At 49.5% G+C, this 18,747-nt stretch overlaps 1 protein-coding gene and 1 pseudogene across 4 annotated transcripts; both read left to right on the top strand.

Annotated features, from left to right (window-relative positions):
- Nucleotides 1-873: 873 nt before the first annotated feature.
- NRSN2 (neurensin 2) lies at nt 874-12,827 on the top strand. 4 transcript variants are annotated; one of them, XM_047747229.1, is made up of 3 exons: nt 874-923; nt 9,050-9,244; nt 11,131-12,827. In XM_047747229.1, the coding sequence occupies exons 1-3, from the start codon at nt 900-902 to the stop codon at nt 11,554-11,556; spliced, it is 645 nt and encodes a 214-aa protein (XP_047603185.1). In that variant the 5' UTR covers nt 874-899; the 3' UTR covers nt 11,557-12,827. The 4 variants fall into 4 exon arrangements, with proteins under 4 accessions (XP_047603185.1, XP_047603188.1, XP_047603186.1 ...); XM_047747232.1 differs by lacking the exon at nt 874-923 and adding an exon at nt 4,965-4,984; XM_047747230.1 differs by lacking the exon at nt 874-923 and adding an exon at nt 5,448-5,534.
- A 4,922-nt stretch (nt 12,828-17,749) lies between these two features.
- On the top strand, nt 17,750-18,045 carry LOC125109882 (60S ribosomal protein L37-like; annotated as a pseudogene).
- The last annotated feature ends 702 nt before the right edge of the window (nt 18,046-18,747 follow it).

Raw genomic sequence — 18,747 nt, 5'->3', positions numbered from 1 at the left:
TAAATCTTTTTTAAAAAATAAAAGGAAAGAAAGAAAACAAATGTGACTACCTCCGGAAACCTTTCAGGGGCTCCCCATTAACCTCAGGATGAAGGTTAAGATTCTTGGCCTTGGCATTCAAGGCCTTTTGCAGTTGACTTCTTTATGGTTTTTACAGTCTCTTCTTCAGCTACCAGCTCTGCCCTAAAGCTCTGCCTCAGTCACGCCACTCCCCAAGACAATGTCCTCCTATGCCATTTGTCTTTGCTCCTGTTGAGAAATTAGAGGGAATCTGGACTAATCATCCTGCCTTTTGAGGCCTTAGTTTCCCCATCTATGCAGTTAAGTGGTTGGACCAGAAGCATTCAAGAGCATGTCCCGTCTGGCATTCAGGGAGCCTCTGTAAAGGAGGGGAAAGCTGCTTGCAGCCAAACCTGCCTCTCTGGCTTCTTTTAGGTTGCCTAGCAATGGATGCCAAACATCTCCCCCGTTCTAGGAGGTTTCTTAGCAACCCAGTTTCTCACCCTCAGTTGTTTTCAGGGCTTTCTGTTAACTAAATGAATGTTAAGTTCTGCTCTTTCTCTTCCAAGAAAATCTGCGGCCAAGGATCTCTTTGGAGTCCTGGATCTCATTGGCCAGAACTAATCACCTGGTTTTGTCTAACTTCAAGGGAACTGAGAAATGTATGTGATGCACATGGAAGTTTGGTGAGCGGTCTATGTCTCTACCAAAGTGTTTAAACAAAGCCTCTTATGAGCAGAGGTCTGAATAAAGCCAGAAGCTAGCCATGCAGATAGCTGGAGAAGGAGCAATAAAGCAGAGAAACAAGTACAAAGGCTCTGACACCTTGAGATAGGGGTTTGCCTGATGGGCTTAGTTTACTCAAGGATGCTGGTGTGGCTGGAGCGGTGAGTGAGGGAATGGAAGAAGAGGAGAACACTGAGGTAAGTAAGGTTGTGGGGAAAGGGCAATCATAGGTCCTAGTAAGAAGTGGTTTGGAGGTGCCTGGGTGGCTCAGTCAGTTAAGCATCCGCCTTCAACTTGGGTCATGATCCCAGTGTCCTGTGATGGAGTCTCACGTCGGGCTCCCTGCTCCAGAGGGAACCTGCTTCTCCCTTTCCCTCTGCCTGCAGTTCCGCCTGTTTGTGCTTGCTCACTCGCTCTCTCTCTGTATCTGTCAAACAAAGAAATAAAATCTTTAAAAAAAAAAAAAAAGAACTGGTTTGGGATAGTCATTGCTGTGTAACACACCATCTTTCAACTTAGCAGCTTAACATTGTTCTATTATCTTTCACGATCCTGTGGGTTTATGGGATTCAGTGGGATAGCTCTTCTGCTCACGTGATGTCATCTGGGGGCTCAAGTGGGTGGACATGTCCGAGAGGACTCGCTCACACCATGCCAACTGATACAGTATTTGGTGCTGGCTATGGGCTGGAGGTCTGGCCGGCACTGTCAGCTGGAGCACCAGCATGGGACCTCTCCATGTGGTTTGGGCTTCTTTGGCATGGGGACTGGGGTCCAAGAGGGAGCTTTCCAGAGTGAGTGTTCCAAGAGGAGGGAAGAGGAAGCTGGTCTTCTTGAAAGCTAAGTCCAGAACAGACACAGCCTTGCTTTTGCCATGTTTGGTTAGTTGAAGCAATGGCAGGGCCAGCTCAGGTTGAGGAGCAAGAAACGCCACCTTTTGAAGGGCAGAGTGACAAAGAGTTTGTGGCCATCTTTAATCCACCACAGTTTTCTCCTTTTGCCCTGAGTAAGATGAGATGTCATTAGAGGGTTTTGACCAGGGAATGAGACTCCTATATGAGAATCTGACTCTTGCTTTAAGGATCACTGTGGCTACAATGTAGAGAAGAGACCACTACAGGGCAGGGCAAAAAAACTAGGTAAAAGGGGTTGGATGATGGGGGTCTGAGATGACAGTCATGCTCAAAGTAGGGCCCTGGCAGCAAGATTTGTCCTACTGACACATGACTGTCCAATATGATGACCATTAGCGGCATGTGGCTATTTTAACTTGAGTTTAAAGTAATTATGGTCAGGGGGCACCTGGCTAGCTCAGAGGGTAGAGCGTGTGACTCTTGATGTCAGGGCTGTGAGTTCAAGCCCCATGTTGGACGTAGAGCGTACTTAAAAATAAAGAAGTAAATAAAGTAATTAAGGTTAAATAAAATTTAGAGTTCAATCATCAGCCTCACTAGCCACATTTCAAATGCTTAATAGCCAAATATGGCCAGTGGTTCTGTTCAGAGAGCACAGATCTAGACCATTCCCACCTTTGTAGAAACTTCTGTTGGATAGCACTGGCTTAGTAAACCTTCTCATCTCTTACAGAGTTCTACATCTAAAATGTTTAACTACAACATCCCACACTCTGACCTCAGGCTCCCTTTCTTCCCATATACCTATTTTTGGACTTCATTGAGCTCCTCCGTCTGGAATCCCTGCATCTTCTCCAGATCCATCTGCTCTCTTTCTCAGCTGCCTTTGGCATCCTTCCCCACTGAGCCAGGATCCATCCTGAGGTTCATTATGGGATCTGTTTACCCCTCTGCATTCCCATTCACCCCTCTTTTCTGTCCCACCTGTCCAGGAGAACCCCCTCACCCAAGAACCGGAGTACCAGCAGCCCCCTTCATTTCCGTTTCTCCTGACACTGCCAGAGAAAGTCACAGCCATGCACGCCATTGCCTCTATAGATCATGGCCTCAGAGCCACCAGAGCAAATTCAGATTCTTCTGCACCGTGACTGAATGACCTCAGGTGGGTGATCTCAGGCAAGTGACCTCATAAGGTTATTGAGAAGATAAATTACGCTGGCACCTAGTAAATGCTCAGTAAGTAACATCTGTTACCACCACCACCATCATCATTATTGATTATTCCAAATCTTGACCACATTTTGAAATGATTGTGGTAAAACTTACATAACATAAAATTGTCATTAGTGATGGTACATTCACAGAATTGTGCACCCATCACCACTATCTAGTCCAGAATATTTCTATTACTCTAAAAGGAAACCCATAGAGCAGTCATTCCTCATTCCTCCCTTTCCCCACCCCCTAGGAAACACTAATCTGTTTTCTGCCTCTATGGATTTTCTGACTCTGGCTATTTCATCTATATGGAAACATACAACATATGGCCTTTTGTATCTGTCTCACCACCCTTTTTAAGCCTCCTGTTGAACTAAAACCTTTCTCTTCTTTTTCTTTTTTAATAATTTACATTTAATTGCTGCACCCAGCCTGGGGCTCAAACTCACAACCCCAAGATCAAGAGTCACATGCTCTACCGACTGAGCTGGCCAGGCACCCCTAAAACCATTCTTTCTTAATAGATGATTCTTCTTGTTTTTCTCCAGAGCATTCAATTTATCAGATGTCTTGTCATTCAACTCCCTGCCCTCCTTACCTATAAATTAATGCACCAATAATAGCAGTAGCAACAACAATCATTTGTTGAGGTCTGACTCTGTGCCAAGGTGCTTCACTAAGGGTCTTCAATGCACATCTCATTTCACTCTTATAAACCCTCTGAGAAGCAACCACTAATCTTATCTCTATTTCGTGGTCAGGGAAACAGAGGCTCAGAGAAGTTAAATCATGCAAACAGTGAGTGGCAGAACCAAGATTCAAACCTGGGTCTGTTTCAGGCAGAGTTCAACACATAACCACCACACTGTATCTCTTCTCAGTGGCCACCTTCCCTCCTTCCCCTAGGTCTCAGAGGTTACTGGATCCTTCCTGGGCTGGCTCAAAGCCTATCCCTCCTGTACACTTGACCTCATCCCTTCCCATCACCTCTGGAACCTCTTCCATCCCCTCTCCCATTATTATCAGAGCTGAACCTGATTCAGACAGTTCCGGACTGGAATCATCTGGTTGCTTCTTCACTTGTCTGATGCCTAAACTGGGACGACTCAAAGGCCAAGCCTAGCTGGGACAGGCAACTTTATATGGGCTTCTCCTGTAGTTCATTTTACCCCCTAACATCTCCTGGACCCATTCATTTCTCTGCAAGCCCACTAGGCCAAGTCATAGTTATCTCTGATATGGAGGTTCTTCTTGGATCTCTCTGCTTCCTCTCTGAAGCATTCTAGCCTGTTCTCCAGAGGGATCAGCAGCCAGAGGGATCTTTTCAGTGTGCAGTTCAGAACACATCCCTCCTTCCAAAGCTTCCATGGGTCCCCACAACCCTTGGGTTGAACTGCAAACTCCTTACCTTGGCTTATGAGGCCCTGAAGGGTCTCATGTGTGCTTGCCTCTCCAGCATCATCTCCTGTCACTGCTCAAGGTCTTTAGTTTTGGGCTCTAGGACTTCTCTCTGTCTCTTTTTCTGTCTGTCTGTGTCTGTTTCACACACACAGTTAAATGAGTAAGTAGTACATGTAAAGCACTTAGACAAGCCCTTTGCACATAACAAACCATATATTTATTATTATTACTAGTCTATGTTCAGTTAATATCAATTGAGCTGCCTAGTCAACGCCAAACATGACACAACTCTCTGGGATACAACAGTGAATGAAAAAGTTCTGGCCTCATCTTGGAATTCATTCATCTCTGTATCCCCAGCCCCCAGCACGTGGAAAGACAGAATGGTTGCTTAAGGCAACCACTGGGGTGAAGGCATGTGTGTGCAATGGGGTTTGATGAAGCTCAGAGCAGTGCTGTGACTTTCATAAGACCACACAGCAAGTGTAAGACAAAATCAAGGCTGTGGGCTCATGACAAGGAATGAAGTAGACACAGTTGTCTGGCAAGGGTTGGTTCTCCAGAGAGAGGGGCCACAAGGCACACACTGCCTGGGGCAGAACTGACGGTAGGTTAGGAGAGAGAACAAGGGAGGCTTCCCCTCTGGAAGGAACGGAAGTTTCTCTCCCAATCCCTTCTCCCCAGCCTCAACTTCCTTTTCGAGATAAGAGGAGCTGAGTCTTAGCAAGGGTCAGTGGCTCAAAGAGGGAAAGAGAATGGAGAGAGGATGAGGGATTCGGTGACAGGTGAGGGCCTCAGTAAGAGGTAGGGGGCTCCTGAGAGAGAGAGGGTGAGGGCTGAGAAAGAGAGAGAGAGAGAGAGACTGGAATCTGTGGAGAAAGTGGGGGGGGTGGGCTCAGCAAGATGAGCACTTGTACACTTATGGTGAGGGGCTCCATGAAGGGGATGGAGACCCAGAGAGGATACAATGAGGAAATGACGGCTCCGTGAAGCAAGGGTCTTCAGGGAGAGGGGTGGGAGATTAAGGGAGTGTTGGAGAGTCGGATCAGGAGTTTGAGGGACTGCAAGAGTGGGTGCGTTCTGGGGAGGCGATAGGGTTTCCGCGAGCGGCCTGGGGTCTCAGAGAGAGAAGGGAACTCTGGAAGGAGATAGGGGCTCTCATTCTGAAGGGGTCCGCAATCTGCAGAGCCAGCCCTTGGGGCTGGCGGGTGCCCCCGCCTCACCCCCCAGCCCCGTATCACCCCCGCCCCCCGACTGCGGCGCAGGCGCCGACAGAACCAGCTACTGTTCGGCTCTCGCTCTGGCTCCCGCTCGGCGGAGACAGCAGGCAGAGAGGTGAGCTCAGCCCGGCTCCACGCGCGCGCCCCGACCCCCACCCCTCCTTCTCCTGGGTTCCGGGGAACCCCACCTCAGCCCGCATCCCCAGCCCCGCCACGTCCAACCTCGGACGGGACGGCGGCGCCCAAGCCTTGGTGTGCCTCGAGCTTTGGGAGGTGAGGTCCCAGGAAAGTCGTAGGGGGCAGAGATCTCACCAGCCCCGTCTCCCAGAGATACCTCAATGCTGAGAGGATGGGCAGAGGCTTCGGAGGACAAGACCCCCACCCACCTCTTGATTAAAAACCTATTCCCACCCTTCCGTGCCTCAGTTTCCCCCTTTCCCCTGGGGGAAATGATACGGTTTATCTCGGCCAGGGAACTGGTGGTCCTATCAGAAACAGCGGTGCGGTAGCGAGAGGGAGGAATTGGCCCGATTTCCCTGGCCTTGCCCCCCAAGAGGGCGCCCCTTCTCCCATCTCCGGCAGCGCCGGACACTGTTGTGGGCAGTGGGGGTCCAGATTGGGGTCTGGAAAGGAGAACTGAATGAGGCCCTTCAGGCAATAGGTTCCAACCATCTTCAGGCCCTTGCGCCTATCACCTTCGCGTACTTCTCCCTCTGCTCGCCTCCGCCGCAGTCTCCCCGCTCCGACCCTGTAGCCCCCCTCCTCTTCCCGCTCCTTTCATACTAAGCTCCTTCCCCCCCTCCCCTCGCCTAGGGACACCTCCCCAGCGGTTCCCATGGCAACCCACGTCCCGGGTACTCGCGCGGTGTCCGGAGCATCCTCTCTCTCCCTCCCCCTGACTGCCAGACCGTCTTCTAGCAACCTTAACACGGGAGGAGGAGGGGCCAGACCTAGCGGGAGGCTGCGTCAAGGTCACCTTCCTTCTCCAGTACCAGCAAGATTGAGTGATTAGGTATATTTGAGGTTGAGGGACGGTGAATTGCAGGGGAGGAGCTAACCCAGACCTACAATTCCCGAGCCTCTCTTCCCTGCCCCCTCCCCTAGGTCTTTAATTAATAGTTGCAGCTTTGACTCTGACTGCCCCCAAGCCCCCATTCATTCTCCCCACCCAGGCCTCCCGAGGGCCCGGGCCGGGGGCGGTCCCTGCAGTGGCCACACCCCCTCGGGGCCCCGCCCCACCCTCCTCCCAGGGAGATTCCTACTCTCTCGCGGGACCACTTGTCTTCTTCCTTATCTTTCGTTTTTGGTCTGTGTCTTTTTCCATTCTCTGTCCAAAACTTTTTTTTTTTTCCTTGTCTTTTCCTTTTCTTCTCTTTTTCCCTGAGTTATGGGTAACAGTTGTGAAGAACTGCGATTTATAGACAGGTTATAAGAAGAGAACTTCTGGCGCTTGTGTGGATCCGTGGGGGCTCCAAGAATCACCCCAACACACACTTTGGCTCTGTGTCTGTGTGTGTGTGTGTGTGTGTGTGTGTGTGTGTGTATCTATGTGTGAGTTTCTCCGTGGAGTGTCTTTGTGTGTAGTGTGTCTGTGTGTCTGTTTCTCGGTGCTATGTGTGTCTATCTGAATATGTCTCTAGGTAGTATATATGTGCCTGTCTCGGTATGTCTCTGTTATGTTTGTGTATCCATGTTGGTGTGTGTCTCAGGTGTGTGTGTCTGTGCATCAGTCTGTGGTATGTCTCTGTTTGATTTGTGTGTGTGTGTGTATATGCCTGCCTCTCTGTGCTATATGGGTATGTGTGTGCTAGTGAGTCTCTCTGTGCAGGAGATTGAAAGCTACATCTGATTGGAAATTGGGGGGAGGTCCAGAAATTTGTCTTGTCCTTCAGTGTAAGCACATTGCTTTATTATTATTTTTTAAGATTTTATGTATCTAGTGAGAAAGAGAGAGCGTGCGCATGAGCAGGGCAAGGGGTAGAGGGAGAGGGAAAGAGAGAATCTCAAGAGACACTGCATGCCGAGCCCGTGGGGGCTTAATCTCATGACCCTTGAGATAATGACCTGAGCTGAAGTCAAGAGTCGGAAGCTCCACCAACTGAGGCCCCCAGGCACCCCGCTCATTGCTTTATTTTGTTTGAAGCTGCTCAGGGGTGCTGATGCAGGACCCCAGTCCTTTCCCAGTACAAACAACTCCCCTCCCCAAACCCACCCTTCTCCTCATCCCCCACTTTGGTTTTAGTCCTCTCCATGTGTAGATACACAAGTACTTTCCATTACCAAGCCCTCAGTGTCTCCATCTGTTAAAAGGGAGATTCTTAAGGTAAGTGGTTGCCAGAGGCAGGGCAAAATGTGTGAAGGGGGTCAAAGGTACAAACTCCATTTACAAAATAAATAAGTCATGAGGATATAATGTGTAGCCTGGTGACTATAGTTAATAATACTGTATTGCATATCTGAACGTTGCCAAGAGAGTAGATCTTAAAGGTTTTCTCACAAGGAAGGACATTTATTGGTAACTAGGTATGGTGACAGAGGTTAACTAGACTTATTATGGTGATCATTACAAATACCCAATCATGTTGTATACCTGAAACGAATACGATGTTATATGCCAAGTATACCTCAATAAAAAAGGGTATTATTCTAAAAGGAGGGGTTCTTAGATAGGTTTCCCTAGAAATCTAAACACCCCCCAAGGGATGCCTGGGTGGCTCAGTTGTTAAGCATCTGCCTTCCTTCTGCTCTGGTCATGATCCCACCGTCCTGGGATCAAGCCCTGCATCGTGCTCCCTGCTCAGCGGGGAGCTTGCCTCTCCCTCTCCCACTCCTCCTGCTTGTGAAAAATCCTCAAAAAAACAAAAACAAAAACAAACACACCCTGAGACTAAGAGGGACCCTGGCTTTCACCTCCTTTGGAGTCAAGATGATTTGGGACTTGGAGGCTCTTGCCTTGTGGGGGGCATCCCCGGGTAGGATTTTTTTTAGAGCCTTGCACCTTGAGAGCTCAGCCTGATTGGACAAGTGTCAGTCATGACAGTTACCCCCAAGAGTACCGGGAAGAGGGGAAGATTTTGAGAGGAGGTGGGGATGAGAACCTCTTACTCCAGATACAGGGCTCAAAAAGTTTAGAATAAAAATAATAAGGAAGAAATTACAGTAATGGTAATGACAACTGGTGCCATTCCTTGGCCTCAGATATAGTAAAGCAGGGGTGATTATTAGCCCTGCTCTACAGGTAAGGAAACCAAGTTTCAGAGAGGTGAAAGCACTTGTCTAAGGTCACACAGCCAGGAAGTGGTAGATCTGGGATTCCGATCCAGACCTGGGATTCCGATCCAGACAGTCAGACCCCCAGAACCCACAGTCCCAGCCACTGGGTGGCCTCCAGATTAAACAAGCATATTTACTGGCATCTATAATTGTTAAGCACTGGCCTTAGTGCCCCTATGCGCTGGCTCATTCACAGCGTACTTAGGGAAAGACAAACCAGTACCTAGAAGGCCAGGCTGCGTTATGAGCGTGGGTTATCTAAAATAGGAGGAAAAGCGGATGACGCACAAAGATTCCGGGGGTGTGGGAGGGTCTCACGGATCTCTCCCCCTGTCTGCACCTTGCTTCCCCCCACAGAGATCCACAATGCAAGGCTGTGACCGTTCCTGCAGCTGTAGCCGCGGCCCCAAGGTAGAAGATGGCAAATGGTATGGGGTCCGCTCCTACCTGCACCTCTTCTACGAAGACTGTGCAGGTGCGGCCCTCAGCGATGACCCTGAGGGGCCTCCCATCCTGTGTCCCCGCCGACCCTGGCCCACACTGTGCTGGAAGGTAAGGCCAGAGGAGGAGCAACTTCTGGGATTTCTCGGGGCTGCAGGGAGGAAATGGGATCAGTGAATGGAAAAAGAGATGGTACAACAGGTAGAAGCAACAAAAACCCAATTAGGGGACACCTGGCTGACTCAGCTGGTAGAGTGTGTGACTCTTGATCTCACGGTCGTGAGTTCAGCCCCACATTGGATGTGGAGCCTACTTTTTAAAAAATTGGCAAATGACTACTGTTGATAAGTCATTCAAAACCGTACAAATTTGGGGCACCTGGCTGGCTCGGTTGGTAGAACGTGAGACTCTTGATCTTGGGGTTGTAGGTTTGAGCTCCACACTGGGGATAGAGATTACCTAAAAAGAAAATCTTAAAAAACAAAACAAAACAAAAAACCTCAAGTGGGCTTAAACAAGGAAGGGAAAATACCGCTCACTTTATTGAAAAGACCAGAGATTGAGCAACTTCAGGCAAAGTTCAATCCAGCAGTTCAAGATTTCTCTTAGTCTTCAGGTTCCCCATGGTACCCCTGCCCACGTGGCCCCTTTAGCTTCAGAATCTATGCACATGTTCTCCAAGTAGCTGCTACCATTCTGACTCTCAGCATTTTCACTCCACACCATCCGCAGGAAATCAGAATTTCCTCCAATATTTCCTTCAGAAAAGAAACACTGCTTTCCATTTCCAGGAGTCCTGTCAAGCATTGCATTGGCTCTGATTGGATCACTTGCCTGTCTCTAAACTAATTACTATGGCCAGAGGGCACAGTATACACTGACTGTAAGGAAGTGGAGTTCATCTCAGCTAACTCTTCCTGTGGCTTCTCAATGACACATTGGGGCAGTGGAGGAGAGGAACAGTGAGTGTCTCCAACAGCCAGGGAGAGTGGTCAGTGAGGGTGCAGAGTGTTGGGAAAGGGGTGGAAGTGGCAGTAAGCTGAGTCCCTACAACGGGCATAGCTCTTTGCTAAATACTATAAGGTGATTGGGGCAAAGAGCCCTTCCCCTTGGCTTTCAAAGGGCTTCACTCTACTGGGGAGGCAAAGTGTAAAGATCTAGAGACTTCAGGCCAAGTGATCAGAGGGTGCCAGGAAGGGAAATGTTCTCAGGACCTGGGGTGAGCAGGGAAGACTCCCAGGAGAAAGTGAGTACGTATTTTAAAACTTTGAGAATCTTCTAATTGTCAGGCAATGTGCTAGGCTCTTGAGGACAGAGAATTTAAGATGTGGTCCCTCTCCTCTAGGAGCTCCTAGCTGTGGTTCACGTAGTCATTCTGCAAACATCCACTCAGCTACTGCTCTGTACCAGCATCGTGCTAGGAAGACACCTAGTGACCCAAAACAGACAGTGTCTGTTCTCATGGCTCTCCAGTCTCTCATTCCAGTGGGACAGGCAGATATCACTTACATAGTAATGAAAGTCCATGTTCAAGTGTGCACCATGGTGAGTGCACTGAGGAAAAAATGTGCACAGTGTTTGTACAAATGCAAAGCAGGGGACCTGACCCAGGCCAGGGGCATCCCAGAAGGCTTCCCTGAGGAGGTGAATTTGAGATGAGATCTGAGGGATGTGTAGGAGTTATCCCAACTGCAGGAAGGGGGCAGACAGGATACAGAGATGAGATGGGACCCAAATAATGATGGAAAGAAACTCAAGGTACTGGAAAAACCTACTGCTAAGTGGGAGTTGGAAAGACATTGATCTAGGGGTTTCAAGACTCCAAGTAGAACATGACAGTTTGTGCCCCTCATCAGTTCGATCTTAGGAAGTATATTCTGTGACTCTCCTGTGATTCCCATCTCTTAAGGTTAGACCAAGTTGTTACTGTTAAGTCTAGTTGGGATCACCAGTCAGGCTCACCCTGACTACCTCCCAATCTGTCTGCCTCTCTCCAGATCAGTCTGTCTTCGGGAACCCTGCTTCTGCTGCTGGGTGTGGCGGCCCTGACCACCGGCTATGCAGTGCCCCCCAAGCTGGAGGGCATCGGAGAGGGGGAATTCCTGGTGTTGGATCAGCGAGCAGCTGATTACAACCAGGCCCTGAGCATCTGCCGCTTGGCAGGCACAGCTCTCTGCATGGCGGCTGGGATCCTGCTGGCCATTTGCCTGCTCTGGGCCATGACTGGCTGGCTGAGCCAGGACACCAAGGCAGAACCCTTGGACACCGAAGCTGATGGCCATGTGGAGATCTTCGGGGACGAGCCAGAGCAGCAGCTGTCCCCCATCTTCCGCGATGCCAATGGCCAGTGTTGGTTTTCACCACCTGCCAGCCCCTTTGGGCAATCCTCTGTGCAGACCATCCAGCCCAAGCGGGACTCCTGAGCTGCCCACAAGGCCAGAGGAGGAGCCAGACCTGGGGTCTGGACCATTACTCTGTCCCACCACACCCGACCCTCCAGTTGTCTCCCTAACTTCTCCCCTTCAACGGGGCCCCTTCCACCTATCAGAAGACCCAACTCCAGGTCAAGAGAGTCTGGAGCTCAAATCCCAGTGCCCCTTCCCAGGGATTAGGCCCCAATTCCTCCAAGATGCCAACTTTCCCCAGGTCCTCCCAAAACTTCCCACCTACCCTTCCTTCCCAAGACCCTTCAGGAGCAGAAAACTTCCCTCTCAATCTATCCCCACTCTACTCTGTGTGACCCGGGGAAGCCCCTATTCCTTTCAGACCATCAGTTCCTGTCTCCATACTATGATGGGTTTGGATCAGATTCTAGAGTTCCATGACTTTCCTCTCCCCAGATATAAGCATTACCATAGACAAAGTGTGTGGGGGGGGTGCGTAGTGGAGTCATTCTCATCCTCTGACCCCTTCCTCTGTCAGCTGCTCCAGCATGCCTGCGGATGGGTCAAGAGCGCTCAGTGGGACTTCCCTTCCAGGATGATGCAGAAGCAGTCACCTCCTACAGATTGTTTTCTGTGCGTTTTGGCCTCAGAGCCCCTGAGTCTGGCCCATGATGGGCTCTTATTAACCTCAGTTTACAGACGAGGTGGCTGAGGAAAGCTGGCAGTCCGCGGGAGTGGGGACCCACATCTTCTGCCTCCTCTTGGGCCAGCTCTTGTTCTATGGCTGGAACAGGGGACCTGCCGGACACTTTCCTGGCTTCCAGGGGACCTCCAGTGGTGGGAAGCAGGTGGTCCAGGGAGCCTGGTTGGAGGCCTGATGGTCCTAGGTAGCTCAGAAGAGAATTTGGACATGCATTTAAATGGTCTCTTAGAGCCGAGGGGCAGGAGAACTGGGATGTCTTTGCCCTTCAAAATCCGCCCACTTAGTAACCATCACCCACAGGTACTGACCTTACCCTGTAACATAATGCGTCCTCCTGGGGGCACCAGAACCTTCATCCCGCAGGCTCTCCAGCCAGATGCATCACCTCCGTTCTTACCACTAGAGGGAGCTCCAAGACAGCTGGAGAGAGGAGCCCACGGATCCCGCCCCTACCCTCCCCCTCTCCGTCGCAACTCCACCCTGGAGGGATCTCTTGGGAGTGTCCTCTGTTCTCCCAGACCAGGCAGGCACTACTGCCCCTGTGCCCCACACCCCTTCCCCACTCGGGACCCCTTCCATCTTACTTTCCCTTTCAATAAAGAGCTGGGACGGATGCTGGCTTGGCTTCTTTTCTCCCTGACCATGGGGCATGGGTAGAGAGAATAAAAGACTGTTAGGAGCTCCTGCTGTGTGCTGGACACTTAAATCCACTATTTCTCATTAGCTCCTCACGATAACTCTTTGGGAAAGGGGACTATCATCCTCATTTTATTTTTAATTTAAAAAAAAAGATTTTATTTATTTGACAGAGAGAGATCACAAGTAGGCAGAGAGGCAGGCGTGGGGGGAGGGAGGGAAGCAGGCTCTCTGTTGAGCACAGAGCCGGATGCGGGGCTCCATCCCAGAACCCTGAGATCATGACCTGAACCGAAGGCAGAGGCTTAACCCACTCAGCCACCATCTGAGTGCCTCTCATCTTCATTTTACAGATCAGTTAACTAGTGGTCAGAGAAATGGGGCGACTTAAAGGGAGGATTTAAATGCTAACTTGTTGGGGTGCACCTGGGTGGCTCAGTCGGTTAAGGGCTGCCTTCCGCTGGAGTCATGATCCCAGGATCCTGCATGGAGCCCCTCATGGAGCCCCCCATTGAGCCCCGCATGGGCTCCTTGCTCAGTGAAGGGTCTGTTTCTCTCTCTCCTGCTGCCCTCCCTACTTGTGGTCTCTCTCTCTGCAAAATAAATAAAATCTTTTTTAATAAATTAAAAAAAAAAGTACTGACTTGTTGGGAAGGAGATTTCTCCAGCGTCTTGACAACCCACTGCCCCCATCCTTGAGGGGGAGGTAAGCTCCTGGAGCCCAGAGCTCTGGGATCTGGAGCTGGCACGAGCTGGGATCGTTTCCAGGGCAACGCAAACAGCTAACCCCTATGAGCACTTACCAGAGGGCAGACACTGTTCTCAGTGCCTAACAGACACACATTCATTCATTTACCCTCACAACAACCTATGAGGTAAGGACTATTATTCCCAAATCTGGCTCCCAGACAGCAGGTTTGTATTTCCAACCATGATCACCCGGATGCTGAGTTCCGGCTCAACTATGCCAAACTGCTCCTGTTAACCCTGTCCTTCAGACCCGCCCCTGCGAGTCCCCTCTCCCCTCACCCTCACCCTCCCTTAGAGGGCGGCGCTCCAGCTCCCTGCTGGCTCTAGTCCAACCCTTGGAGCCGTCTTGGCTCCTGTCTTTCCTCACCCTCTAAATCCAACCCAGTGGCTAGCCAACCTCGCAAATACAGCCTGATCCGGCTTCTCTCCGTCCCCACAGCCTGTGGCATTTGTCCCCTCTCAGTATACTCTACAGCGTACCTATTTGTTATATGTGCTTCTGTTACCTGTCTACTCACGCCCCAGTGTGATCTCCGCCAAAAGGAGGATCTTCGTTAACTTTGTTTGCTGACATACCCCAAGGGCCTAGAAAACGCCTGGCACAGAGTAGATGCTTGATAAAAATGGCTTGACTAAATCAATCGTAGTTTTATAGGTGAGGACCCGGAGGCTTGGGAATATTGAGTAGCTGACCCAAGGATGCACAGGTAGCAAGGGGGCAGAGCTGAGGTTCAAACACAAGCAAGCAGTTGAGCTCCTGAGTCCACAGTCTGGATCATTGCATTGCACTGTCCCTTGGTTTGAAGGTGCAGAGCTGGGGAGACGATACTGAGCGCCAACAAACCTATTTAGGAATGTTTGTTGCCCTGTGGAATTGTGAGCTTAGTGTGAACAGATTTTTTTTTTTTCCAGAGAAGTTAGAATCCAAATTTGTATATGAGATGTATCCATTTTTAATTTTTTCAAAGATTTTATTTATTTATTTGACAGACAGCAAGAGAGGGAAACCAAGCAGGGGGGAGTGGGAGAGGGAGAAGCAGGCTTCCTGCTGGGCAGGGAGCCTAGCATGGGTTTTGATCCAAGGGCTCTGGGATCATGACCTGAGCCAAAGGCAGGCACTTAACTGCCTGAGCCACCCAGGCACCCCAGAGATGTATCCATTTTTAAAACATCAGTATGGGGGTTGCTGGGTGGCTCAGTGGGTTAAGCCTCTGCCTTTGGCTCAGGTTATGATCTCAGGATCCTGGGATAGAGCCCCACATCGGGCTCTCTGCTCAGAGGGGAGCCTGCATCCCCCCCCCCACCCTGCCTGCCTCTTTGCCTACTTGTGATCTTTGTCTGTCAAATAAATAAATAAAAATCTTTTTAAAAATTTTTTAAAAATTATTTATTTATTTGACAGAGAGATCACAAGTAGGCAGAGAGGCAGGCGGTGGGGGGGGTGGGGGGGGGAGAAGGCTCCTTGCAGAGCAGGGAGCCCCATGCAGGGCCTGATCCCAGGACCCTGAGATCATGACCTGAGCCGAAGGCAGAGGCTTTACCCCACTGAGCCACCCAAGTGCCCCAATAAATAGATATTTTTTAAAAATTAGTATCTGGTTCAAAATTTGACTGAGCACTGAGCAAGAGGAAACATTCCCAGGGATAGCTTCAACTCCTGAGAGGCCACGTGTGACCTATGACTTGGACACTCTGAGTTCGTGCCCTCAGCTGGACAGAACCAGGGATGGAATTTCACATTGACAAGATGGCCCCAGAAATGGAAGTAGGCCTCTACTCCCGGAATATCTATGTCTCACTTTAGCTTTCCTTCCCAGCTGCCATGGAGGAAGCCAACCCTGGTCTGTAAGCCCAATAAAACCCAGGCCCTCACAAAACCCCATCCCCACAGGGAATCTCTTTTCAGAGAAGCAGAATCCAATAACCAAAGTTAATTCGCACCGACACCAACTGTCGCGTGAATCCTTGAAGCATGTTAAAGGGGGCTGTTCCACTGTCCATACTTTGCTAGGGGGAATGTATACTGGGTTCAGTACTGTTTCCCCAAAGTTCACGTCCACCTGGAGTCTGTGAATGTAACTTTATTTAAAAATAGGGTCTTTGCAGATATAATAAAGTTAAGATGTTCCCATTGGATTAAGATGGGCCCTAATCCAATAACTCATCCTAAGAAGAAAAGAAAAGGGAGATTTGGACATGCCAGACACACAGAGGGCCGATGTCCACCTGAAGACGGAGGCAGGGTCTGAAACGATGTGCCTATAAGCCGGGGGATGGCAATGGTCACCTGTAACCACCAGAAACTAGAAGAATCCAAAAAGTCTTCTTCCCTAAAGACTTCAGAAGGAGGGTAGCCTTGCCCACTCCTTGATTTCACACTTCAGCCTCCTGAACTGTGAGGCAATAACTTTATGCTATTTGAAGCCAGTACTTTGTGATGTACTGGCTTCATCACATGTAGGGCATGTAGAGCAGCCCTAGGAAACTAGCATGGGTGTAGATTGGTGCAGACTCCAAGAAAGACAGTTTGGCAATATCAAAATGGACAATACACGTGCCTTTTGGTCCCCCCCGCCATGTGGGCATGTCTGTTGGGTAAATTCCACATGTAGGAAGAACAACGCAGTATTGTTTGTAAGAGAAAACCTTCGGAAACGACCTAAATGTTCATTGGCAGGGGACTAGTTAACAAAAGCATGGCACATTCATACGCCGCAACACTAGGTGGAAGAGTGAGAACTCCTTTATGTACTGATCTGGACTGACCTCCAAGTTATATTGTTAGTTGAAAAGGCATAGGGTCGGCTCAGGTGGCGATCTTGGGGTCCTGGGATCCCCCTCTGTGTTGGGCTCCCTGCTCAGTGGGAAGTCTGCTTCTCCTTCTCCCTCTACCCTTCCCCACCACTCGTGTGTGCTCTTGCTCTCTCTCAAATAAATAAATAAAATCTTTTTAAAAAATAAAATAAGGGGCACCTGGGTGGCTCAGTGGATTAAGCCTCTGCCTTCAGCTCAGGTCATGATCCCAGGGTCCTGGGATCAAGCCCCGCATAGGCCTCTCTGCTCAGCAGGGAGCCTGCTTCCCCCTCCACCTTTGCCTTCCTCTCTGCCTACTTGTGATCTCTCTCACTCTGTCAAATAAATAAATAAAATCTTTTTAAAAATAAATAAATAAATAAAAATAAAATAAAATGTAAAAAATATAGATAATTGATCGAATACATTTAATAAAGGAGGGAGAAGGGACAAATCTTCCTCACAGGAGAGTTCCAGTCAATAGATAGAGTATTGAGAGAACTAGAAAAATTGCCCCGAGCGCACCACAGTAGTAATAATGGCTGTAGGCCAAACCCACCTATGAACACTCAGGTTAGCAAGTGAAACTTCGAAGTGAAAAGGGATATTTGTGTGGTCTCCAACTCTCTCCCCTGTGAATATGGGCCATTTCTGTGGGAGCTTTAATATGCGTCGCCAGGTCCTCTGATGCCCTCCTCCCCAGGTGGCGAAGCTTGGTTCCCGCACCATCCCGGATCGTGAGCCAGACTTATCTTCCAACAGATAGAATGTGGAAAGGGGAAAAATAGAGACTTGATCGTGGAGGAATCTGTCAGGCACCACCTGAACCAAACCATTAGGTTAGCACCCTCAGTAACAAGCCTCAAGATCACAGGGCCCCCTAACATGATACGACGGGAACCACACTTCACCCTGTGGAGTTCCTCTCCCCAAATTCCATAACTTCAGGCTGACCTTGGGAGAGCCAAACTGAAGGACACTCCAACATATCCGACCATCCCTCTTCAAAAGTACCAAGGTGACAAAAGACAAGGAAAGACCAGGAAACTGTCGCTGATTGGAGGACAGTGAGCAGACAGGGCTGAAGGGTATTTACGAACTCTATTATCTCTGCAACTCTTCCGCAAATCTAACATTACTTTTTTTTTTTTAAGATTTTATTTATTTATTTGACAGAGAGGGAGAGGACACAAGAAAGGGGAGCAGCAGGCAGAGGGAGAAGCAGGCTGCCCACAGAGCAAGGATCCTGACTCGGGGATCGATCCCAGGACTCTGGAACCATGGCCTGAGCCAAAGGCAGACTCCCAACCCACTGAGCCACCCAAACATTACTTTGGGCGTAGAAATGAGATGACAGAGGGGACATCATCATTTGGAAAGCATCAAAATAAGATGGCCTGCGTGGTTCTCAGGCCTACCACCTACAGAAGTCGAGCTGGGGCAAATGTGGCTATCTTGCCAAGTGGAAGAGAAGGTAGAACTGGGGTGTCAAGGTTAGAAGACAAAATACTATGGGGACCGGGTGAATGAGGCACCTGAAAATTATCTACCAAAGATTCAGGCCTGGATTCTGGGAAGGAACACAGCCTCAGCCCAGGGGGGCCTCTGTTGTAGCCTCCAGTCCATCTGAAGGATTTCAGGGATGAGTCACACAGTAAATGTTCTGGTTTAAAATAAAATAAAATATAAAAAAATAAATTAAAAAAGATGATAATACAATTTTTCTTGTCAAGATGGAGTAACAGGAGGGGTGCCTGGGTGGCTCAGTGGGTTAAGCCTCTGCCTTCAGCTCAGGTCATGATCTTAGGGTCCTGGAATCGAACCCTGCATCGGGCTTTCTGCTCAGTGGGGAGCCTGCTTCCCTCTCTCTCTCTGCCTGCCTCTCTGCCTGCTTGTGATCTCTCTCTGTGAAATAAATAAATAGAATCTTAAAAAAAAAAAGATGGAGTAACAGGAATCAGGTTTACCCTTCTATCTGAAAAAGACCAAGGACGTACCAGGAAACGAGGGAGTGAGGGAAGCCCTACAGGACGCTCAGCTGACTTCCCTGGGACGTTCCAGCCTGTGGTGTGGATTATAATAATAAATGAGGAAACAAGTAGACAATCAGTAATGATGTCAGTAAGGGGAGATTCAGATGACGTTATCACCGAATCGAGTTGACAGTTGCAGAGTGCTCCATCCTCAGCAGGAGAATTCACAAGGCCTTGGGCCTTGGTGGCTCCTGGAGACCCAAAGGGCACTGGGGGGACTGAACCGAATTGACACAAAGCCCATAGCTGCCGCGTGTGCCCTCTGGTGTTCCTTCGAGGTGATGGCAGCTCAGTCAGCCAACCATTTCCCCTTCC

The sequence above is a fragment of the Lutra lutra genome, chromosome 9 (genome assembly GCF_902655055.1).
Source record: "Lutra lutra chromosome 9, mLutLut1.2, whole genome shotgun sequence".
NCBI lineage: Eukaryota > Metazoa > Chordata > Mammalia > Carnivora > Mustelidae > Lutra > Lutra lutra.
Note: the sequence above shows the minus strand (reverse complement) of the source record. Positions and strands in the feature narration are given on the sequence as shown.

Coding starts and splice junctions, on each gene's coding strand:
- NRSN2 (XM_047747229.1), top strand. CDS start 900: ATGGAAGAAGAGGAGAACACTGAG. Junction 924..9,049: donor AAGAAGAGGAGAACACTGAG/GTAAGTAAGGTT, acceptor TTCCCCCCACAG/AGATCCACAATGCAAGGCTG. Junction 9,245..11,130: donor GGCCCACACTGTGCTGGAAG/GTAAGGCCAGAG, acceptor GCCTCTCTCCAG/ATCAGTCTGTCTTCGGGAAC.